General features: G+C 42.8%; 1 protein-coding gene across 1 annotated transcript; it reads right to left on the minus strand.

Moving 5' to 3' along the window:
* Positions 1-14,571: 14,571 nt before the first annotated feature.
* LOC127349178 (CASP-like protein 1D1) lies at positions 14,572-15,745 on the minus strand. The gene is made up of 3 exons (XM_051374958.2): positions 15,403-15,745; positions 15,193-15,313; positions 14,572-15,090 (listed from the first exon to the last, which is right to left on the minus strand). Exons 1-3 carry the CDS (start codon positions 15,627-15,629, stop codon positions 14,869-14,871), a joined length of 570 nt encoding a protein of 189 aa, XP_051230918.1. The 5' UTR covers positions 15,630-15,745; the 3' UTR covers positions 14,572-14,868.
* Positions 15,746-26,026: the final 10,281 nt, after the last annotated feature.

A 26,026-nucleotide genomic window follows, 5' to 3' on the forward strand; every position in this document is an offset into this window, starting at 1 on the left:
ATCAAGAGATGGGCCATGATGGAGATGGGCTTAGAGGACTTGCGTATAAAGTGTCTCTGAAGCGGCTTTGTACGAGAGTTTGGGCTAGATTGCCCGTGTATATGTATATTATGGTAGATTAGAATTAAGAGATAGAGTTTAGCTCGTACACGGTTAGGTTTATTCCTGAATTAGAAAGTCCACGGACTATAAATATGTACCTAGGGTTATTGAGAAAAGAGGACGACCACGTTCACAACAAACACAATCTAGGCGCATCGCCACCCCTTGTTTTGAGGGTTTCTTCCGGGTAAGCATCATGCTGCCTAGATCGCATCTTGAGATCTAGGTAGTATCGGTTTATTCGTTATCTGGTGTTGCTCGTACTGAAGCCTTGTTGATGACGAGTAACACTACTTATCGTAGATGTTTTGGGGCTTGCATCGTTGTTCTTCTGATATGCTTGTTTAGCTATGCTGCTCCTCGATATCTAGCTGCCCTTACACCTATCTTAGGTGTAAGGGGGGCATCTTGCTTCGTCTTTATTTAGTAGATTTGATCTGTTATAGTTGCTCCTTGTTCTTCAAGGATTAGTTTAATATCCGTATGGTTAGGCCTTGCAAACGGGTTGAACGATCCGGTAGTGCGTTAGGTATGGTTTGCCGATCCTAGAAGGGATATTCCGGGAATCGACCCCGTGTTGGTTTTTAGGCCTCTTTTAGGGTTAGTTTTCCATCATCTTTCGTATCTGCTAGGCTCAACTACGTGTAGGACGTTCCGTGTATACGGTGAAAACCCTAAACTGTCGTAGATCGATTTAGCTTAATATTAATGAAGCAGGATACCCATGGTATTGCAAGATCTAATATGAACCATGGGTCAATCGGCTCTTTGAGCCGATGAGCAGGGTAACCTGAGAGCCGATCGAGGCTCATTTAATGTTTACGTGTCTACCATGCAGGAAACTAATCGAAGCGATCAAACACCTTCCTGACCAGGTATAGGTCAGGTGGCACGCCCTTGCGACCGTCAGGACGTGTGCCAGAGCATTGCGGGCCGTTGCCCGAGGGACCAGGGCCCACCAGCAGTCCTGGGAGCCTCCCGGCTCTCCATGTTGCTCATCGCTGCTCACCGGTGGGTTTTGGCAGGCAACACATGTTTTGCTCATGAGAGAGGTTTTAGTCAACGGATCTGACATGCTCAGAAACGTATGTATTTTGTAATTTATTTGCGTCTTAACGCATCACTCATTTCCAAATGAGTCGGCATTAAATATGTTTGGTCTTCTGGTGGAACCTTAATTCCGCGGTCTGAAATATGTCACTAATATTGTCACACACAATATAGCTTCAAAGTTCTGACTCTGTCGGAACTACACCAAGTTCTCAAAGAACCTCTTGACTTAACATCCTCTGTCATTGTCAAAACAATGACATACTCTGCCTTCTTTTGTAGAATCCGTCACAATATTTTGAACTCTTCTAAATCTAGCATAGACAACTTCTAGCTCATTGTGCTACCTTTTAAACAACACTTAGTCTAATTTGAGATTGAAATTTTATTTTCATATGTGACAAAACAAATATCGGTGCAACACCTTACAGCGATTTGTTTGTCATTTCTCCATACAAAACTATATTTTATATATATATCCTTGGTTCTTCTTAGGTACTCAAGAATATTCTTTACTTTTTTTCAATGATCATCACATGAATCATTCTGGTACATGCTCATAACATTTTTAAAAGCACAGAACATCTGATTGTGTACATATTATTCGTGATCTATAATCACTCATGTGTTTTTACTCATTGAATGTAAGATACACTCAAGTTTTGTTAAAACTTCACATGATAAGAACATTTTCTTAATATTTCTATATTGAACTATTTTAATATCCATTCTATGTACTTTGACTTAAACTTTATAATGTATTTCAATCTATCTTCATAGATCTTGACACTAAATATGTTTTAGTTCATATCCTTTCATTGAAATTTAATTCTCAATGAAACCTTTTAATCAATTATATAATTACATGATTTATAATCAACGATATGTCACCTACATAAAGTATTACAAATTTGTCTCAGCGCTCCCACTTAATTTCTTGCAAATGCAAGCCTCTTCATCGTCTCTGATGAAATCATAACTCTTTGATCATTTCATCCGGTGAAGATTCCAACTCCGCAATACTCACTTCATCCAATTGAAGTTTGTATTCCTATCTAGTATTCTACGGACTAGCAAAACTCTTGGTTGTATCTTGTATACACCTTTAATACACACTTCTGTTAAGTAATATATTTTGCCATCCTACTAACATATCTCATAAAAGAAATATGTAGTGATTACTAGAATAATCCACATAGACTATAAGTATTGCTACGGAAGATCTAATCTTATCATAGTCAACTCTTTGAACTTTGTCATAAACAACTTTTCGACAAGTCGAGCTTATTCAAGGATATTCCATCCAAGTCCATCAATTTTATAGATCCATTTACTTTCAAAAAGTATTCATCTATCTTGGATTTCATGGCGTATAGCCATTTTAACGGAGTCAGGGCCCATCATAACTTCTTTGTATGTAGTTGGTTTATCATTGTTCAAAAACAATCCTTTGTTCACAAATCATTTATTTGATCACAAAGTAAACCATACCTACAAAGTTCATTAAGTACTTCGATCTCCATGACTATAACATTTTGTAGACATGGGAGCCATGATCGTCATGGCCGCTTCCGGAACCAATTCCGATGCTGCGCTACTCTGATCATTATGCTCAGGTTCATAAACCTTATCAAGTTCTATTGTCCTCCCACTCAAATACTTCGCTAAAAACAATTTCTTGGAAATAAGTAAACATTGACAAACACTTTTGTCTTTGTCTCCATAGTGGAAAGAATTCCCAATCAAATCTGTGGGATAACCAACAAAGACATTCATCCGATTTTGGTTGTAAACTTATTTACTTTATGCTATGCATTCCAAAATTTAAGAAAGGACTATTAGGGTTCATACCCATGCCATAACTCGTATGGTGTCATTTCGACTGATCATGATGATGCTCTATTCAGTGTAAAAGCGGTAGTCTCTAAAGCATAATCCACAAAAATATAATGGCATCAATATTTTATCTCATCATTGATCCAACAAGGTTTGGATACATCTCTCGGATACTCCATCATCATTATGATACTCCAAGAAACGTGAGTTGTAGAACAATTTCATAACTCTCTTAGATGTTCGCTAAAACTCGTAATTCAAATATTTCCCCATGATCCATTCATAGATATTTGACTTTTCTATTACGATGATTTCCACTTCATGCTGAAATTTATTTGAATCTATTCAAATGTTTCAAACTTCTTCCTTATAGAATATATCCACATATATATACTCAATTCAATGTTGGAAGTTTTCATGAAGTAGAAGAATCTCCCGCACCCAACTATGCCCAGTGAACCACATACATCATCATGTATGTTTCCACTAAGTTAGTTGCCCGTTCAACTCTTGGCCTTTGAACGGTATTTCAGTCATTCTCTTTAGAAAAGATTTGCAAGTGCCAAATGATTCAAAAAATCGAATGACTCCAAAATTCCATTTGCATGGAGTTCCTTCATGCGTTCCTTTCTAACATGACCTAAATGGCGGTTCCACAAATAAGTGGAATTCAAATCATTTGCCTTATGGCATTTTAGCGTCAGTGTTATGTATGTGTGTTTCACCATTAAGATTTATAATAACTTATCCATCGTACATGGAGTAATGTCATAATTTGAACAACTCATTGTTTTTATTTGACCAGAGCAAAATAACAATTATTAAGTTCTTTATTATAAATTCTAAGGGCTAGATAGAATGCCAACAATGAACATAATAACACTTTATTTTTGTTCCAGACGTGCATTCCTATCATATTCCTTGTCAGTCACTTAGGCCATTGTATTCTTGTATTGCGTTGTTTTGTATGACACTTCATACCAACCAATATGGTACAAATACCCAAGAATTTCATTGTGTGACCAAACGAGGAATACATCCATAACATGTATATCATTTATATACACCTGAGCTAGACTTTCTAGTCTTTTCTTTCTTTCTGCCAAAATATATTTTGTTGTTTCTCTTTTAGCTTTCCTCATTCTCAGAAAACACTTCACCTTCAATAACTTCTAGGTTTGTTGGTCAAATACCAATAACCTTGAGATTCTTACTTTGAAGTTGATCATCATATGACAAGTGTTCCGAATTTCACTATTAGTAACCTTGTAATATGATGAACAATTTCACTCATAATTTTATCCATTGTTTCATGATGACTTACCGAGACCATGTCTGTACATGCTAGGCTCGTTTAAAGTTTAACCTCGGTATTCGCATGTGCAAATCTAACTTGCACCCGTTGCATGTACTCGTAGAATCTATAACACCCGATCATCACGAGATGCTTCGAAACAACGAGTCTTAGCAACGGTGCATACTAAGGACGATCATTTCATAGATATGCGAATATCTTTAGTGTCCAACTTAGTTGGAGGATTGGGACGTCGGGCGTCTTCAACCTTCGTACATTCCCATAAAACTTATGAGTTTATGTAGTCTCACTAGATTATATTCTATCATCTTGCAATAAGGTTTTAGATATCACATATGTCATACCTTGCTTATTTCTGAAAACTAAATTTTCAGCTCCTTACTTTTTCAAACAGATTTGAACTTCAAGTTTCATGGAGACAAGATAATTTTAGGTACTAATTGAAATCATAGCTCTTTGAATCAACAATGTGAGGTTTACTAAAAGTTTGCAATAGGACTTAAACAATTCTTGATTCTTGAACAATACGGTACCAATCCGTTAAATTTCTTGTCAGATTTTAACAGTATTTCTATCTCAATTACAAGACTAGCGCATGGTAGAAAAACGGATGCCAATGCTACAAAATTAATTTAAAATACTACTCAGACTATGTTTATGATAATTAGTTCATGTTTTAATCTAATTACTAATGAACTCCCACTTAATACAACATCCCTCATAGTTGTTAAGTGGTACACGATCCACATCCACTACACCAAAACCGATCATCATGTGAGATGATGTAGCTTCAATGGTGAACATCAACATGTTGATCATATCATCCATATGACTCGTGTTCAACCTTTCGGTTTCCGTTGTCCCGAGGCCATGTCTGTACATGCTAGGCCCGTCAAGCAAATCCAAGTATTCCGCGTGTGCAACATGGCTTACACCCGTTGTATGTGAACGTTGAGTCTATCACATCCGATCATCACGAGATGCTTCGAAACGACGAACTATATCAACGGTGCATACGAGGGGAGAACACTTTATTATCTTGATATTAATGTGAGGGATCATCTTATAATGCTACCGTCGCGTTCTAAGCAAAATAAGATGCATAAAGGATTAACATCACATGCAATTCATATGTGATATGATATGGCCCTTTAGTCTTTGCGCCTTCGATCTTCATCTCCAAAGCACGGACATGATCTCCATCATCAACGGGCATGATCTCCATCATCGTCGGCGTAGCGTCAAGGTCCATGGCGCCGTCTTCATGGTTGTTCACCTCATGTAGCAACTATTACAACTACTTTGAAATACTACTCAACATGAAATTTAAAGACAACCATAAGGCTCCTGCCGGTTGCCACAATACAATAATGATCATCTCATACATATTCATCATCATATTATGGCCATATCACATCACCAAACCCTGCAAAAACAAGTTAGACGTCTCTAATTTGGTTTGCATATTTTACGTGGTTTAGGGTTTTCGAGTGAGATCTAATCTACCTACGAACATGAACCACAACGGTGATACTAGTGTTGTCAATAGAAAGTGTAAATTGAATCTTCACTATGGTGGGAGAGACAGACACCCGCAAAGCCACTTATGCAATACAAGTTGCATGTCAAACGTGGAGCAAGTCTCATGAACGCGGTGATGTAAAGTTAGCCCGAGCCGCTTCATCCCACCATGCCACAAAGATGCAAAGTACTCGAACTAAAGACAACAAAGCATCAACGCCCACAAACAATTGTGTTCTACTCGTGCAACCATCTATGCATAGACACGGCTCTGATACCACTGTAGGGATTCGTTGCATAGAAAACAAAAAAATTCCTACCGCGAGAACGCAATCCAAGCCAAGATGCAATCTAGAAGACGGGAGCAACGAGGAGATGATCGAGACTCACCCTTGAAGATTTCCAAAGCCTACAAGATGAGGCTCTTGTTGCTGCGGTAGACGATCACTTGCCGCTTGCAAAAGCGCGTAGAAGATCTTGACGGTGCCACAATTGGGCAGCACCTCCGTACTCGGTCACACGTTCGGTGTTGATGAAGCCGACGTCCTTCTCCCCGTTCCAGCGGGCAGCGGAAATAGTAGATCCTCCTTGGAATCCCGACAGCACGACGGCGTGGTGGCAGTGTCGATGGAGATCTCCGGCGGAGCTTCGCTAAGCATATGCGGGAGATGTGGTGGAGGAGAGGTAGCTAGGGTTTTGGGGAGAGGGGGCTTGGGCGCCGGCCCTCATAGGGGTGCGGCCAACGTGGAGCCAAGAGTGGCCGGCCAGCCCCTCCCCTCCTCTCTTTATATAGGTGGAAGCCCCAAGGATTAGGTCAAAAGTCTCCGAATAAGACCCCAACATAAACCTTCCATATGACCAAACCTAGGGGGAGTGGGACTCCCCCCTTTCCTTGGTGGGGTGGCCGGCCACCATGGGGAGGAGTCCACTTGGGACTCCTCCTCCCTTAGGCTGGCCGGCCAAGGTGGGTGGAGTCCCTCTGGGACTCCACCTTCCATGCTGATTTCTTCCGGACTCTTCTAGAACCTTCTAGAACCTTCCAGGAAAAATACCGGATCATTTTCAAAACTAGAAAATGACTTCCTATATATGAATCTTATTCTCCGGACCATTCCGGACCTCCTCGTGATGTCCTGGATCCCATCCGAGACTCCGAACAAAACTTCGAACTCCATTCCATATTTCCATATCTACTTAAACGACATCAAACCTTAAGTGTGTCACCCTACGGTTCGCGAACTATGTAGACATGGTTTAGACTTCTCTCCGACCAATAACCAATAGCGGGATCTAGAGATCCATAATGGCTCCCACATATTCAATGATGACTTTAGTGATCGACTGAACCATTTACATATGATACCGATTCCTTTTGTCACGCGATATTTTACTTGTCCTAGTTTAGATCATCGGTATCTCTATACCTCGTTCAACCTCGTCTCATGACAAGTACTCTTTACTCGTACCGTGGTATGTGGTCTCTTATGAACCATTCATATGCTTGCAAGCTATTTAGACGACATTCCACCGAGAGGGCCCAGAGTATATCTATCCGTCATCGGGATGGACAAATCCCACTATTGATCCATACGCCTCAACTCATACTTTCCGGATACTTAATCCCACCTTTATAACCACCCATTTACACAGTGGCGTTTGATGTAATCAAAGTACCTTTCCGGTATAAGTGATTTACATGATCTCATGGTCGAAAGGACTAGGTAACTATGTATCGAAAGCTTATAGCAAATAACTTAATGACGTGATCTTATGCTACGCTTAATTGGGTGTGTCCATTACATCATTCATATAATGACATAATCTTGTTATTAATAACATCCAATGTTCATGATCACGAAACCATGATCATCTATTAATCAACAAGCTAGTTATACAAGAGGCTTACTAGGGACTCTTTGTTGTTCACATAACACACATGTATCAATGTTTCGGTTAATACAATTATAGCATGGTATGTAAACATTATCATAAACACAAAGATATATTATAATAACCATTTTATTATTGCCTCTTGGGCATATCTCCAACAGTAACAGAGCATGATTGCACTGGATGAATTTATCAGTGTAAAGGAAAGGACCGGGATCCACAGTTCACTAGAGGTGTCTCTCCATAAAGATAATTAACATGTTGGGTGAACAAATTACGGCTGGGTAATTGTCAGAATACCGACCATACATGACAAGATGATTACTATGAGATTCGTTTGGGCATTACAGCATAATACATAGACCGTAATCCAACCGCGTTTATGACTAATAATCCAGCTTTCGGTTATCGTCCGAACCCCTTCCAGTATTAAGTTGCAAGCAACAGATTATCGCATTAAGCAATGCGTGTAAAGTAAACAATAGAATTACCCTCGGATAAAACATTGATGTTTTCTCCCTAGTAGCAACAACACATCTACAATCTTAGAAGTTATTATCACTCTTCCAGAAAACTAGAGGCATGAACCTACTATCGAGCATAAATACCCCCTCTTGCAGTCACAAGCATCTACTTGGCCAGAGTATCTACTAGCAACGGAGAGCATGCAAGATCACAAATAACATATGGCAAGAATATATAATCATTCTTAACATAGTATAAAATATTCATCGGATCCCAACAAACACAACATGTAGCATTACAGAAGGATGATCTTGATCATGTAGGGCAGCTCACAAGATCTAAACATGAGGCACAAATTGGAGAAGACAACCATCTAGCTACTGCTATGGACCCATAGTCCAAGGATGAACTACTCACGCATCATTTCAGACGCGGACATGGCGATGTAGATGCCTCCGACGATGATTTTTCCCTCTGGCAGGGTGCCGGGAAGAGCTTCAGAATCCTCCCGAGCTAGGGTCTGCGATGACGGCCGCGACATAACTTTTCTTGGATGGAGGCTCAGATGTTTAGGTTATTCCCGAGATCGTGAATAAATAGGCGGAAGGTGCGAGGTCGGTGGAGTCCAGGGGGGCTGACACAACCCCTAGGCGCGGGCTAGGGCCAGGCCGCGCCTAGGTGTGGTATGGCCGCCCTGCTGCCTTTTTTCGACCCTCCTTCGGACTTTTTCTTTGTTACGGTAAAATATTGACTTGGGCTTTTGTTTCGTCCAATCCCGAGAATATTTCCTGTACAACTTTTCTAAAATATAAAATAGCAGAAAACAGGGAACTGGCACTGTGGCATCTTGTTAATAGGTTAGTGCTGAAAAATGTATAAAAGTGCAACGAAGTATGAGCAAAACATATATAAATTGGTGTAAAACAAGCATGCCACACGCAGGGACGCCGACAACTCCACCGTTGTCCAGACTTTCCACCTCTTGCGTCTGGTGCCGTTCGACATGCCACAGTCACCAACACAGTCCTCTGAAATGGAATGAAGTTGTAAATCCTATTTTGGCATGCATTATTCACCAAGGATTTTGTATAATAAATATCGATGTAATTTACATGTGTGAAATCATCATACTTGATTAGTAGTGGCTGGCAGAAAGAATTGTATCTTAGATGTTAATAGATCTGCCGATCTACTATGTATCAAAAGTTGGCAGCGAAATGAGCGTTGCTGTGGTTCTTTCCAGGTAGCTGCATATGTACGGGTGAGTGTGGACAGCCCATCTCAGCCTTTAGCCTGCAGGCAGCAACTATTTGACTCAGTGAGTACATGGCCCAATTTGGCTATTCATTCGAAAGGGAGTAAGGTTCAAACCGCAAATGGTAAATGGTTTGGTGCGGTTTGGATGGAAAAAAGAAATGGATCGGTGCGGTCTGTGTTCTAGGTGACGATTTTTGGTTCGGTGCAGTTTGGATTTTGGTCTACCGCTGTGTGGTTTCGGCTGGAATCGGGGTTAGGGTTGCAACGCAATAGGGGATGCGGGACATGATTTTCACAGGCCTAGCTACCTCCTTCACATTTTCGCCCTCAGATATTTACTGATAACCATTCCTTAAATTTAACTTTTGCAGGACTGGACGGGACGCTGCCTGCAACCCTAATCAGGGTGGAATTGACCCCATTCACTGCTTGATAGGTAGCAATAGAGGGAAGTTCAGCTGACTTAGCTATCAAGAATGCACTTGTTCCTATTTCTTGAGCACCCCTAGGCTCTAGCTGGTCTCACGGTGCAACACCTTGTTCTAGAAGTAAATATTTGGAGGAGGTGCCCTAAACTTTGGTGCGAAAAGGTGAAATACGAATAAGATCTTGAACACATGACACTCCTACGCTATTGGTGCAATTCCTTCATGCCTCTCATTCCTAAGTAGTCTCATGTGACGTGCACCACGGCCTTAGTTGCATTGGTAAAGATGTCGTTGACTGACTTATTTTACTTGTGACACTACTTATACTCCTTTCACAAACCCATGTTCAGAAGAGTTGTGTCACCATTTATTTGACCAGTTTCTCCGACCGTACGAAGGCTGTGTAATACATCCATGTTGTTGGAGTATATATATGTAGCGAATTTGGCAAGACTAATAATTTCGAATTGGCGGGTGCCTACATCCAATTGAGACATGTATCAAAAGTCCTTTCATAGCTTAATGTTTTCATGGCCACATATTTTTCTCTATCTACAAATCCTATAATTGTACAATCGCAATTGTGTCTAACCACATCAGAAGTAAGCGCTCAACAACCAGAAATTAGGACCACCTATCAAAAAGCTACTCTCTATGTTTCTCAACACATTGCATGCAACTTCTAGTTGAAGTTAAATATTGTAAAGTTTGACACTGTAAGGTGTATTTGATGACAACCATTGAGAGGATAGTGCGAAAACGAAGTGACCATATTGCTGTTCCTAGAGCATAAACCTAAAATGAAAAGGGTAGATTTGACTAACTCATTATTGGCCAAAAACATATCCGATCACGTCGTTTTTCTGAGGTGTACTTAGAGGCATAAGCTCATAAGCTATGGAGTTGTTGTACAACCTTTCACATGTTCATCAAACTCACGGTTCATCTCGCCTCCATGATCAAATGGTGAAAGATTTAGTTTCTTGCCACACTAAGTTTGTACTTAGTTCTGGAACTTCCTAAAGATTTCAGATTTATGCTTCATTAAGTGCACATATATATCTACTTAAATCATGAATGAAGGTAAATAAGTATTGATAATCACCTTTGGCACTTGGACATATTATCCCACACAAATCAATATATACAAATTCCAACAAGTCGGACGCCCTCTCCAACTCATTGATGGCAACTGGTCATTTTGCCGAATAGTTGAACTCACACATCTCGAATGACCCAAATTCAAAGAAAGTTATAATGGCGTGGAGCTTCTTCATGCACTTCACAATTATATGAACCAAATGATAATGCAAAAATCAAGTCATATTCAGACCATAAGACCATAAGACGTAAGACCTCTTGACATATTTATAGAGAGATTTACTTTCCAGCTCTAAAATGTGTTGGAAATATGCCCCAAAATCAATCATGTGACGATGGTATTTTTCATGTATTGATTCTCATTATTACATATTTCCCATGAAATAATATGGAACCTAGAGGACCGAGAAAAAAATCTTCACATGATACTCCTCTTGTAAATTGGATATAACGAAGAGATAGGTCGTTAAGATACGTAATAGTAAGAAAAACCTCATATCATCAAAACTGGTAAGATGTTGGTATGGCTCGTACGTTAGTAACATATCAAGTATCCAAATTGCTTTGATACTCTAAAGCATAAATTAAGTTTGGTGTTTGTACATATACGAATATTTCAAACTTTGTACTTATATATATACACTCATGTTGGAAGATGTATCTGCTAGTTGATCATATATTGGTAGTTTACTACACCATTAATTTGTGACAATCTACTAACGGTACACTTTTTCTCTTAGGATTAGGAGATGAACCTTTTGTCAGAACTTGACCAACGAGGTAACCTCATTGGCGATGGTTAATCTTTCTTATGTCATGTGAGGCATCATGTTTGGTCAACTTCCAAGCACACTTTTTATGGTCTCAACATCATACCAAAGAGTAGGAGACCGTTAGCCGTTAGAAACCATCTAGATAGGTTATTATCACTCAATGACTCCACCCTTTTGTCTAGTTAGTAAACCGTGGGAGATTGATCGTTTTTCATAAGAGATTTCTCTCATGTGGTTCAACGTGATGTTAGACCTGAACAAGGAGCTAAAATAAAACATCGCGAAGACTCGGGGTAGGATGAGTCACCGGCCCCCCCCCCCCCCCCACCACCCCCACCATAGTTGGGCTGCGTGGGCTTGTAGTTTGTATGCATTCGTGTCTTGCCCTTGGTGCCATTTTCTTTTACGGATATGGATGGGTTGATTTTCACAGCCATGTCTGTATTCTTACGGAAATTACACTATTTTTTATTTTATTTACTGATATTGTTATCAGGAGAAAAGAAAAATGTGTGTGTGCGTGTGTCATTTTCCTAATAGGAGTTTTAGAATGGTATGATGTATGAATGGTTTAGTATCCACGACTAAGAAGTTTGTCTTGTGAGTGGATTCATGCCTTGTGAGAATTCCTTTGTTGTAAAATTATTCTCTTGTATGCTATGTTATTTTTCTTGTTGCTTGATTCAGTATTGATTGTATCATTGATTGTTTTCTCTAGCCACCATTCAGTTTTTCTTTATAAATACATAAAAAGTGGTCACACTCATGACACAAAAGTTTGGAATAGTTTTAAAAGAAATAAAAATGTCCTTACTCGCCATATATCCTTAGCCGAGTTTGGACATAGTGTGTAATTTCTATTCGTATAAGGATTTTGAATTCGTATAAGAAATAAAAGTGGTGCATTGTGTGCAATTTATATTCGTATTTATTCAGTCTATCTGCTTGTTCTCCCCATCCATAACTCGGTAGATTTTGAAGTGATCTAAAGCTACAATGTGGTTCATCCATGTCATCATTATTTTTTATTAATAATTAGTTTAAATTCCATATCCACCATGTTTATGTTGGTCCATGTCTAAATGCAGTCATGCATATCCCGAGTCTTCTGAATTTTGGACAGCCGACCGCACAACATTACACATGCGATGTACCTACCAACCAGTACAACCAAATCTTTGAAGTTGATGGCACAAACCTAGTCAGTGGTATATTAGTAGAGCTCAAGTAGACATATAGTTAGACAATGCAAACTAAACTAGTAAAAAACCAACAAATGAAAGCGGAAAAACAATGCCAAAGTAATACATATAAGCATTGATCCATGTAAGTCATGGCATATTTAGCTTATGTAGGATTGAGAGGCATCGGTAATTTTGTTACAGTATATGCCTCGTAACACATGTAACAAGATAACACATATATGATCCCCGAGAGGCTTGTTATTAGCGACGACTAGTTATCCACCACTATGGCGATGTAGATATCATGCATTGGAAAAACCAAAGACATGCAAAGCTTATAATATTGAGGCAATTTAGCAATCAAAAGCACACGATTAGTGTAACCGGAGTGGGACAAAATATTAAAAGTTTTCAGTTGACACATTTGAACCAGGTTTCCAATGTGTAATCATGCGGGTAGCTTACAATGACAGTTCAACTTTCCTGGAAGCGGAAGGTAGCCCAAACAGAATAATACAAGCACGGAAATAGGGTCCCACATGTTAAGCAATATGTTCAGGGTCACAATTATTTGAATTGCTAGTTTCTCTAAATCAGTGGGTTGTCAATACTGTTACTCATAAATCAATATATATATGAGTTCCAACAAGTCGAACGCCCTCTGCAACTCTTTGCGAATGGCAGCTTGTCATTTTGCCGAGTAGTTAGAACTCACACGTCTCGAATGACCCAAGATCAAACGAAGTTATAATATCATGGACCTTCTTATTTATAGAGAGATTTACCTTCAAGCTCTTGGACCTATTGTTCCACATCAATCAATATATACGAGTTCCAACAAAAATCAAAGAAATACAAAGCTTATAATATGGAGACAATTTGGTAATCAAAAGCACAAGATTAGAGTACCCAGAGTGGGACAAAACATTAACAGTTTTCAGTTGACACCTTTGAACGAGGGGTTACCAATGTAGACAATCATGCTGGTAGCTTAGAATGTCAATTCAACTTTTCTAGAACCGGAAGGTAGCCCAAACAAAATACTGCAAGCATAGAAACAGGGTGCCACTTGTTAATCAACATGTTCAGGATCACAATTGCTTGAACTGCTAGTTTCTTTAACAGAGTGCCACTTGTTAAGCAAAAGCAATCTATGATCGGCCAAAAAATCATAGAAAAACCGATATGAAATTGGAAAGTAAAAAAATCAAATTTAACTGTGTGCTAGAGATGCCCGACCCCAGTGGAAATCCTGGAGATCGATCTCCCCAGGGGAGGCGTGGCGGAAGCATGTATTAGAGACTAGGTTGAGGAATGAAACCCTCCGATATTATGAAAGAGTATGATGACGTGATGTGGTGGGTGTTTGTATTGATCCTCTCGGGGGGGGGGGGGGGGGGGAGCGGGTTGTATAGTGGTACAAGACATGGAGACTACAAATGCTCTCCTAAAGATAAGGTATGGGATGATCTACAAATCGTATACAAATCATGTAATATCTCTAACTACCAAATACATCTCTAACAATGTGCTCTCGCTGAATAATCTTGAAATGTTTAAAACGAATATCATACAATGTATATGAGAAAAAAATAAGTAAGCTGATGCATGAGCTTAAAGGATAATGGTACACGATCAAACACTTGATGTCCATCAAAGCTCACATTGAAGCACAGTATATTCAATAATTCAAATACAGAGGCTTCTGTTTAAAAAAACATTTCATAAAAGTCATAGAGTCATCACAAAGCGTTGTGTTGTACAACCAACAATTAACAAACGTACTATCGTACTGTACAACATATTACACCTACACCCACACACAGACGCAGACCGAGAGCACTCCGCAGCCACGTACATCCCACAGAGGACTATGCAGCAACTGAGTTCAGACCAGCAAGATCAGCAAACCAGACGGACGATCATGCATCATGGCAAGTGAAATTTCAACGTCTTCGGCGGTAGAGGGAGTAGGCGTTGAGGCCGGCGAGGAGGACGAGCAGTATGGAGGCGACGAGTCCGAGCGCGGTGGCGGTGCCGATGTGGCGGCAGAACTTGTCGTAGACGTTGCAGATCTTGTTCCACCTGGTGTGCTCGTTCCCTTTGAGCCCCACCCACGCCACGGCCGCCGCTGCGCCGGTCGCCGAGGCCATGACGGCCGCGTGATACTGCGAGGGAGGATGCATCGGATTAGTTATTATTATAGGCTTCTCTCGGTGACTTTCTTCCCAGGTTCAAAGGAGTAGCTAATACTAGCATAAGGTACTCACCACATCAAGCAGAGTGTGGACGAAGATCTTCTTGGCACAGGAAGATCCTCCTGACTTGACCGAGCTGGCAGCCGTGAGCAAGCTATACAAGCACGTCATGCAGAGCGCCACGAGAAGATAACTGCAAACCACATGTATGTAAACATCAATTCCAGTGGGAGAGAAGAGCTAATATGATATGCTATATATGAACTATGAAGGGTCACGTACATGAGCGCCGGCGAGTTTGTGAACTCCGCGGCGACGGGGCCGAATCTGAACGGCGGCGTCAGGACCACCGGCACAATCGCCGTCTGCTTGCCGGTGACCAGCACCACGAGCCCCGACAGCGACGCCGCGAATAGCAGCAGCCTCAGGACAAGCTCGGCGGGGCGGAGCTTGGCCGGAGGGGACGGTGCCAGCGCGGCCTGTTCGCTGTCCTTTACCGTGGACGCCATGCCTTCGACCTGGCTGCCTATACCTTGCCTTGGGGGAGTATGCAGCCTAGCTTTGAGTTTTTGACACAAATTCAATGGATCACCAAGGCATTGTGGCAGCAGTGCATGGCCTTATAGTCAGCAGAGCCCTGGGGTACGTGGGGTGGCCGCACGTGAGAATGCACGCTGGCGCCGCACCCCCTTGTTTATCTGGAAGTACATAGTAATGTTGACTTTGACTGCTGACTAGTCAGCTAGCAGATAGAACGCTTGTACGCCAAGTTACTTTAATTAGCTCGTCTCACTCCGTTGCTGTCTCATCTCTCATCCACACCTGGATATAATCTGCAGAGTGGATGATCGTTGCCTATATGCCCAGGCCCTAACATAGGAAAGATGACGTACTCACCCCTGACCTAACCCCTCCCACCCCCGTGCAGCGGCGCACCGCACAGCACCGGGGTGCCCAGCCCGGCGGCCGTCCTCCCTCCCTCCCCTGTGCTCATCCCCGCCCGCCGCCGCGGCTGGAGGCGTCGCCGGGCAAAGCCCGTTTGGCGTGGTGGCGGCGGCGGATCTCCTTGGTCGCCGGCATGGCGTGGTGGCGGCGGCGCCCGCTCGGTCATCTACGGCACTGCTGCAGGCGGCGGTGGCGGCCAGGGCTCCTCGGTGAACTCCAGCGGCGGACGGCCATGGCTGCGGGTAGGCGGGCCAGGTCTGAGCCCATATGGGGTTGGTCGGGCTGTGTACACCTGCATCTCTGGCGTCCCTGTTGGTTGTCGGCGGTGCTCCTGGGTCTGATCTGTAGCATGAGGAAGCTTGGGCGGTGGCGGTTTCCTCTTTCGTCGGAGGTAGTTTTGTGGCTATTTTGGTGGGTCTCGCGATCCGTCATCTAGTCCCTAATGACGAGACGTGGCTGCCGGTGAAAACCGGCCTTGACTACAGTCATGGCGGACGATGGCGGCGCCTGTTCGTCGCATCCTTGTTGAAGGCATTGTTCCTGCAGCTGCATTAGTCCCAGACAGCGGCGTGGCTGCCGGTGAAAACCGGTCTTGACTGTAGTCATGGCGGACGATGGCAGCGCCTGTTCGTCGCATCCTTGTTGAAGGCATTATTCCTGCAGCTACATTTGTCTGGGCTGCTCCGGAGGAAACCCCAGACTCGTGTCTCCCGGGTCGAATGATGGTGGCGTGCAACGCCGTTCTCCCTGTTGGGGGTATCATTTTTGGAGCAGACAACGGATGGCGGTGGTGCTGAGATGGAGCGGTGTGCTTTTGCTGTGTTGGCGTCGTCAAGTCGCCATGGCATGGTGCAGTGGTGTCTCGGGATGGATGTAGTGTGATGGACACGCAGGTTGGTGTAGTCATCTGGCGCCGTGGCGGCATCGATGGCACACCTGGCATGATCAATGCGATGATCTCTCTTGAAGATGGAGTCGAGGAAGACGGCGGTAGTAACTTCTACGGCGTGTGCGTTGGCGTATGCTGAAAGTCTGCTTGACTGGATGTTCTTCTCATCTGCTATTGGACGGCCTGAGAAGACATTTAGTTTTTGGATGATATGAGTTGGTGAATTGTCACCCACTTCATCCCTCTTTAGGTTTAGCAAGGTGACTTCGAGTTTTGATCTTTTGTATTACTTTTGTAAGGTGTTGTGAATAATATAATAAAAAACTTGTGCATCCTTTGTATGCAGAAGTTGGAACGATATTTCCCCATTTTGAAAGAAAAAAATATGACGTACGTCGCCTACCGGCAGGGGAAGATCGGGATCCATCCATATCTCTCATCGTCGAGCTGTATATCATAATGAAGCGTTAGTGATGGTTTAACGGGAGTTGGCCAGTCAAACAAGCAAACCTGAGTACCTGACATTGACGTACGTGGCAACTGGATGCATCCGTCGCTTTTACTCATGACTCACCAATCGCGTCCAGGATTCTTGCAGGGGATACTTATCTGCTTTGAGTTTGTCAACGTACGTGATGTACCTTTTCTTTTACAAGAACGGACAATGGCTGAATGAGTCACGATTTTTTTGTTTTCCCGAGTAAATTTTGTACATATACTAGTCACGACTCTAACAGGTCTATCCTTTGATTTCTTCAGGCATGTGCCCAGTGTCTTCATCACAATTTTTTGGTTTTTGTTTTCCCCAGTAAATTTTGTACATACAGTCCCGACTCCTGAACTCCCGTTCAAACTTCACAGGTCCACCCTTCTGACTTTTTCAGGTATGTGGGCAGTATCTTCGTCACAACCTTTTTCTTTTTCTTTCCCGAGTAAATTGTGTACGTATAGTCATGGCTCTCGAACTCCTTCTAGACTTAACAGGTTCATCCTTTTGACTTCTTCAGGTATGTATGTGCAGACTGTCTTCATTTGCACTTGTTGATGCAAACAAAAGAATTAGCACTCAATAATAAGCGTTAATTTGACCGAAAGGACATATTTGACCCTTATGTGAAATTTGGTGAAAATGAATCATTATTTAGGGGACTAATTGGCTTGACAGCATTTTTTAGCCCCCCGATGATGTAAAAGCTTCTATGCATGGTTGAAGGCTCCCTACACAAAAGCTTACGAGCGGACAACTTTTTTTGTTTACTTTTTTTTCTGCCATTTCTTGAGTCGTAGCAAGTCCTACTATTAAAAGTAGTTCGACCGTTGCAAGGAGTGGGGATCGATGCCGAAAATGTCCTATGAACTCTCAAATATTTGCAAGTGACACCCCTATATGAAGTACCCAAGGTTTGGGATTGATACCTTTGCTTTTGCCATGGAGGCTCTGGGTCTCCTGATTTAGGTGACTATTTTTTATGTACTCAAATTAGTTTTTGTTAGTCCAGAAATTCATGGGTAGTTGTTTCACACCGGGGGAGAGATTGTCACAGAGGATAAATGTGCAGACTCGCCTAGGAAAAATAGGGGAGATGACGCACCACCACTGTAATGTCCCAGGTTTAGAGACGATCGAGGGGTAGATTTTAGAAAGGGATGTGCATTGCATCGTAAATTCTGGGGAAATTTCACGCTTTTAAAACAAAACTGCATTGAAGGGGGACAAGTTTCTCTCTCGACACCTTACAGGTTAGGGTTTCGAGAGTGCGACAAACTTGCTCTTATTCAACTAAACTAGGGTTTTGGAGAAGAGAGAAGGGATATTGCATCACAAACTTAAGTTGCATGATTGAATTCAATTTTAAGTTGCATGATTGAATTCAAACCTAAAGTTGAATTTGAATTTCAAATTCAAACATCAAATAGATATCTCATAATTCAAACTTGAGATAATTCAATGAACAATTATAAATAATACACAATCTAAACAATACAAATAATAAGGAAAGCTCATTAGAGAAAACCTTGAGCTTTATTGATTATCACACAAGATACATTGTCTTTACAATATTCCAAATTGAAATAAAGAAATAGTACAACACATTACAAGAATTGGCAAAATAGAAAAAGAAAATAAAAGAAAAGTACAATGTCAGATTCTATCCTAAACACTACAAATTAATCTTCATTTAGTCTTGGACTTGATGATCTTCCTGTCCATTTGATCATCATCTTGATCCCTGCATAAATCACAGCAAATACAAGTTATGCCAAGTGGCATAGCCACTTGGCAGGTTAGAAATAAAATGGAATTGAGCAGATATGATCAAGCTCTGCCGAGCTGATCCACTCTCAGCCAAGTGCAAAGCATCAGGCACACACACACACACACAGCTCACCAGGCAGTGTGCATGCACAACAGCAACACACACACAGGGAGAGTCACCAAGTAGTGATAGGCACTGCTGTCGACCAAGAGAGCAATGAGAGGTTCATATATAACCTTTTCCACCGCCAGAACTCCAGCAGTTCATCAGTAGCAATTCACAAGGGTAAGCACACCAAGAACAGCAAGAACAGGTAAACAGCCAGAGCTGTCTCACCTATTCCATAATCACCAGAAATAAACTAATCACCAAGCTTGCAAGGAGGAGCAGGGCAAGCCAAGAAATCAACCAGCAGCTAAACCTCTACACCAACACATTTCTAGGAGCTGGAGTGAGGTATACCAATAAATCATGAGCAAGCAAGGTTTTGCTCATATAAATCCAACATATGCACAAGTCACAGAAGCAAAAGAGGGTAGAACCCTGTTTGTGTCATCATCTGGCTGTCTAGCCATTTGGTGCAGGCAAACATAGGGAAAACCAGGAGGAAACCAACCCAAGGGAACACTGGTTATACCAAATTAGTGGTTTAACCAAAGGAATCCAGCAAGGGAAAGATTCACAGCTAGCCTACCCAACTCACCTAGCACTACATGGTTTGCTAACCATCAGACAGATAGGCAACTTGTGCCTATTCTAGTTTGTCAACAGCAAAAGAGCACTGGAAATCCAACAAGGATTGCCCAGTGATGTATCCACAAAGCCACAACCAGCCACAGAGAGGGGGAGCTACCCATGACAGCATCAAAGAGCTGCCAGGGCCACCTCAACCCATAACCAACACCTTAAGCCACCACATCATCACCCAGTAGGGTTCAGTAGTGGGCTAGGATACCCAACCAGTGGTTGGCATCCATCTAGCCCTAACAAATTCATTGAAATGGTCATCACTGCAAGCAGTTCACATCATTTATCCATCTAATAAAGCAAGCTAATACAGATAAATGAACTACACAAGTAATCAAAGCACCAGAGCCTTGCAGATGATCCAATGAATCATTGCAAGCATCAATTGATGCTTGAGCAAGCACCATCACACACCAGGCCAAGCCTGTGTGATGCACACACAGCACACAGAGAGCAACAGTGAGGCACAAACATGAAACAGCATCTCTCACAAGCAACTGATGATCATATGATCATCAGAGCTTGCTAGCACTGGTTACAGATTGCTATAGCCAAGCATCTCATCAGTAATTAGCCAGCTACTGAAGAATTACACCCAAGCTATAACTGAATAAACAGATACAGAATTAATGACTTTATAATTGTATCCAGAAGCACATCAAAGGCATGATGTACCACTGGACCAAGTTACACAAGGAGAGCACACATCACTCATCACTGGATAGTGCTGTTAAGCCAACACCAATGCTCAATTGAGCATGTTCATGAAATTAAGCACAAGATATAGCACACCAGGGCACTGGCACTTGCCAAAGGCAAGGATCATGCATCATGATCAAGCCAGAGGCAAGTGGATGTACCCACATGAGAGGCAAGAGTAAGATAGCAGCAGCAGTCACAATTAAAAATTGAGCACAACACCACAGCAAGCTCATGAGCTAGGGCTCATGAATTGCAACAGCAACTGATAAAGAAGAACAGCACAGCGCAGAAGCTAGGAATAATGGCAGCAGCATACACAAGGCAGCATCACAGCAGCAGCACACGCGCATCCATGGCTAGCACAGCATTAAGAGCGCAGCAGCAACATAGCAGCACAGCATCGCAGCATACACGCAAGCTAGCAAAGCACATCAACAGCATCACGGCAGTGCCATCATCTCCATGAGGAGAGGCAGGCCAGTAACTAGAGCATGGCACAGAGGAGGAGGAAGAAAGGGAGAAGATGGAGGCGCACTAACCTGGAGCAGCGCCACGGCGTCACCATGGCGGTACGGCGGCATAGCCTGGCCACGGTAGCGCCAAGCCATGGCCAAGCCAGGCGGTCGCCGAACCGCGAAAGCTCCAGCGCAGGCACGGCGAGGCCTACGGCCGAGCCACATCACCAGGCGCACCGGCGGTGACGAGATCATCACGGCACACCACGGCCGTGTCGCAGATGCGTTGGGGGCGAACGATGGCGGCGGCGAAACACGGATCGACGCGGATCAACGGGCGCGCCGTCGAGCGGCCGTTAGTTTGTGACCGATCTCGCCGGTGGGGGCGGCCGGAGATGGCCGGAACAATTCAGCGAGCACGGCAGCGACGCAGGGATCGCCAGAGCTCGGGGTAGGGTTTCGCGAGGAAGAGGAGAAAGGGGTCGGTGCAAATAATGGGACCGACGAGGACCCAGGGTCGGGGTATGCAACAAAGGGTGGGTGTGCGAGGTAGCGGAGGAACATGATTGGCTAGACCTTATACCGGGCCTCACACCATAGGAAGTGTGGACGGGAAAGCTGCCCGGTTGGCACCAAGGTTAAGATCTCTTATGGGTAAAGCAACACACCTCTGCAGAGTGTAAAGAACCGTGACCTGTCACTCCCTGTTCCGAGATATGGAACTACGAACGCGGCCGGAAAGGAGCTCCATGAAGTTCTAGTAAACCGGTGAAGGCTGACGGACATAGTTCTTTGAAATGAAAGCAACCTCTTGAAGAAATGTTTATCAAAACCTGCATTGATATTAGACTTTCTGGTCTAATATTGTAGCTAATGCATTAAACACCTCTTATCTATAATGAACTTGTTGAGTACGCTCGTACTCATCCCACTCTTAAATCCCATGCTTAGATTGTCTGAATCGTCTGGAGGAGGACAACGACAACCCTGAAGGAGCCGAGATCATCGGCTATGAAGAACCAAACCTCTCTGGAGGTGTTGAAGGCGTAGTCTACCTTATAATCTACGGAACCGGGGAGGATTCCGGAGGAGATCAAATCTAGAATCACCGAGTAGTAGTAGTATCCGAGCAGTATGAATTCTTAGTACTTAGCTGCTCGGGGGAATAAATGTACCACTTAGTAAGACTCTTGTATTATAAGTTAAGTTGGGTTCGCCTCGAACCCAGGGGTATTCCTCTTAGGACCCAAGAGGAGCTCCGAGATGATATGTACATTATGCTTGTAATAATAAATGAATGAGTTATGGACCTGCTATGTTCTGGTGTACTACTCTGACGGATGTAATATTTGCGGAATGGTACTTCGTGAATGTTATATCAACGACTGGCATACTACAACCTGCAGTGGTATGCAGGGTCACCACAGTTGGTATCAGAGCAAAAGCTTTGACCTTAGGTTGGAACCTAGTAAATGGGACCGAACGTTAGGAGTCAAATAGGATTAGTAAAGAATTCTCTAAAAATATGGTGTATATTCAATTGAGAATACAACAATCATAACTTTTAGTACGATAATTCTTTATTATCTCTATTATGATGCATTATTACTAATCTTATATTCTTTCTATTTCTACAGCCAACTATGGCAAGTTCACATCCGGGACGAAACGTGAAAGTGATGGATTCAACACTGAGTGAATATGAAGGAGGACTCGCAGATATTCTTCGTGCCATGTTACTTGAATTTGGGTGTGATCCCCAGATCCAAGTAAAGAAATACATGTACTATGACGGTACTGTATTGGCCAAGTGTAGGGTAGGGCTAAGACTTCCAGAATCCCTAGGAATGAGCATAGTGATGCCAACAGGTGAGGCTAGAACTACCCAAACAGCCTACCATATAGCCATTATGAGAGCCATCACTGATATCCGGGAACATAAGACGAAAGAGCTTATGGGTTCCGAATTCTCACACATTCCTCATATGGAGGAGGAAGATGATCCTATGCTTAACCACTTCAAATTTGCAAAACGCAAACCAGCAGAAGCCGCTAAGTACATGGACAATAGCCGCAACTTACTGTCATTGTTCTTTCAATTGAACCGACATCTGTCGGGGGCAATTGATACAATGCTAGAGGAGTTCACTGAACCCGCGGAGGAGACTAAGGGGAAAGAAACCATGGAGAATAAAGTGCACACACCAGTTTACTCAGCTGATGACTACATTAGTATTGACCATCCTGAACTAGAAACTACACCCATTACACCTAGGTACTATCCTAGTAGTTCCTATAGAGGATATGAGGGTGGAGAGGAATCCGGAAACAATCAGCGTTCCGAGACTCCTATAGAGAACTCAACAGGTTGGCGTTGGGGGTCAGACACCGGAAACTCTGGCAATTCAGTCAGAAATAATGTGGAGATGAATGAGGACGCTACAACCCAGTTCCAGGGCAATCAGTATAATAGGGGTGACTATGAGGAGTACCCTATACTGATCGAGTCAGATACGGATGGAGGTAACACCTATGGCGGAGTCACAGGGGAATATACCCGATGGGTGGATTATGATGTTTTGAATAATCAATTCATGAACACAGATTTCTCCCTCGGATCATCCTCTGATTCCGACTACCAGCCAACGAGAAGACCCTACGTTCCAGATTCTGTCAGGAGGACGACACGTTCGACCGGATGGAAGCCTGGGATGTACCGGGAGTGAAGTACGACTAGAGACCACCAAGGGAGGCGAGACTACAATACACAAGTACCACGTGTATTGTAATGTGTAATATTTGTAGAAATTTGTACATATACTTCAATAAGTGAGTTTGCATACTCACAACGTCACTGAGTATTGTAATAAGACAACTTAAGTATGTATATACATGGTATATGTTTTATATGATTTGGATTTGATTCTTGATTTCCATTGCGTGACTAGTTCTGTGCACAAAGTTGAGCTCAGAAAACTTGCGCATGGAGTAATTATGAGTACCACTTTGTGTTGCAGAACTAGGGGGGTATGTCGGGACCGGTAGGTGAGGAGAGTGAAGCGCAGCGTATGGAGCGCGAAGCCAAGCAGAAGGAAGAGGCTGATGAAGCAGCCAAAAATCAGTTTCCACCACCACCACCACCCATGACGCAGCAGAACTTCCTCCAATACATGCAAATGTTGGAGGAAAGGCAACGTATAACGTTGGAGTAGCAGAACAAGTTCTTCCAGGAGCTGCTTCAACAGAACAGGGTGGAGAGACCCGAGAACCAGGGAGTCACCTTGTCAGACTTCTAGAACACAAAGCCTATATCTTTCGCATACGCGCCCGAGCCAATGGACGCGGAGGACTGGCTGATGGACACGGAGCGAAAGCTCAACACCGTTGGATGCAATGACCTGGAGAAGGTCAGATATGCAACACACTTGTTGTGTGGACCTGCCGCATCTTGGTGGGACAATATAGTAGCCGTATATCCGGCTGAAAAGGTATTCACCTGGGAGGAGTTCAAGCGAAAGTTCAGGGAATCCAATGTCCCTGAAAGCATTGTAGATTTGAAGCGTCGAGAATTTGAAAGTCTCGAGCAGAAGGGTAAGGCCATCCTGACTTATGTCAGGGAGTTTTCAAAGTTGTCCCGGTATGCTGTTGAGGAGGTCAACACCGAGGACAAGAAGAAGAAGAGGTTCTTGCGGGGGTTAAGTCCCCAGTTCAAGGTTCAGCTCCGGATGATGAGAGCGACTGAGTTCCAAGAGTTGGTGGATGCAGCCATCACTCTTGAAGATGACTTCAAGCAGCTGCAAGAGGAGAAGAGGAAAAAGGCCAAGTTTGAGCCTAAGAGGTTTGTCAGCAACAAGCCCGATGCCAGCTTGAGTTTCAAGCCAAGGTACAACAACAACAACAACCACAACAACAACTACTACAATAGCAGGAGGAACCAAGCGTTTCAGACTGCAAATCAAATGGTTTGCCGAAGCTGTGGACTTCCAGGACATTTTTCCAAGGATTACAAGAAGCCAAAGATAATATGCTTTGGTTGTCGCCAGGAGGGGCACATGCTGAAGGACTGCCCCAAGAGAAATACTGGAGGAGGTCAGTCAGGAGGAGGAGGAAGTAGAGGAGGAAACACTGGAGGGAATTGGAAGAACAAGAAACCCTTCGGCAAGTTAAACTGCACCAGCTTGGAGGAGGTGGTTGAAGGAGATATGCCCTAGAGGCAATAATAAAGTGGTTATTATTTATATCTTTATGTTTATGATAAATGTTTATATATCATGCTGTAATTGTATTAACCGAAACATTAGTACATGTGTGATATGTAGACAAACAAAGAGTCCCTAGTATGCCTCTTAACTAGCTTGTTGATTAATGGATGATTAGTTTCATAATCATGAACATTGGATGTTATTAATAACAAGGTTATATCATTGTATGAATGATGTAATGGACACACCCAATTAAGCGTAGCATAAGATCTCGTCATTAAGTTATTTGCTATAAGCTTTCGATACATAGTTACCTAGTCCTTATGACCATGAGATCATGTAAATCACTTATACCGGAAAGGTACTTTGATTACACCAAATGCCACTGCGTAAATGGGTGGTTATAAAGGTGGGATTAAGTATCCGGAAAGTATGAGTTGAAGCATATGGATCAACAGTGGGATTTGTCCATCCCGATGACGGATAGATATACTCTAGGCCCTCTCGGTGGAATGTCGTCTAATGTCTTGCAAGCATATGAATAAGTTCATAAGAGACCACATACCACGGTACGAGTAAAGAGTACTTGTCAGGAGACGAGGTTGAACAAGGTATAGAGTGATACTGAAGATCAAACCTCGGACAAGTAAAATATCGCGTGACAAAGGGAATTGGTATCGTATGTGAATGGTTCATTCGATCACTAAA

The sequence above is a fragment of the Lolium perenne genome, chromosome 1 (assembly GCF_019359855.2).
Source record: "Lolium perenne isolate Kyuss_39 chromosome 1, Kyuss_2.0, whole genome shotgun sequence".
In the NCBI taxonomy this organism is placed as follows: Eukaryota; Viridiplantae; Streptophyta; class Magnoliopsida; order Poales; family Poaceae; genus Lolium; species Lolium perenne.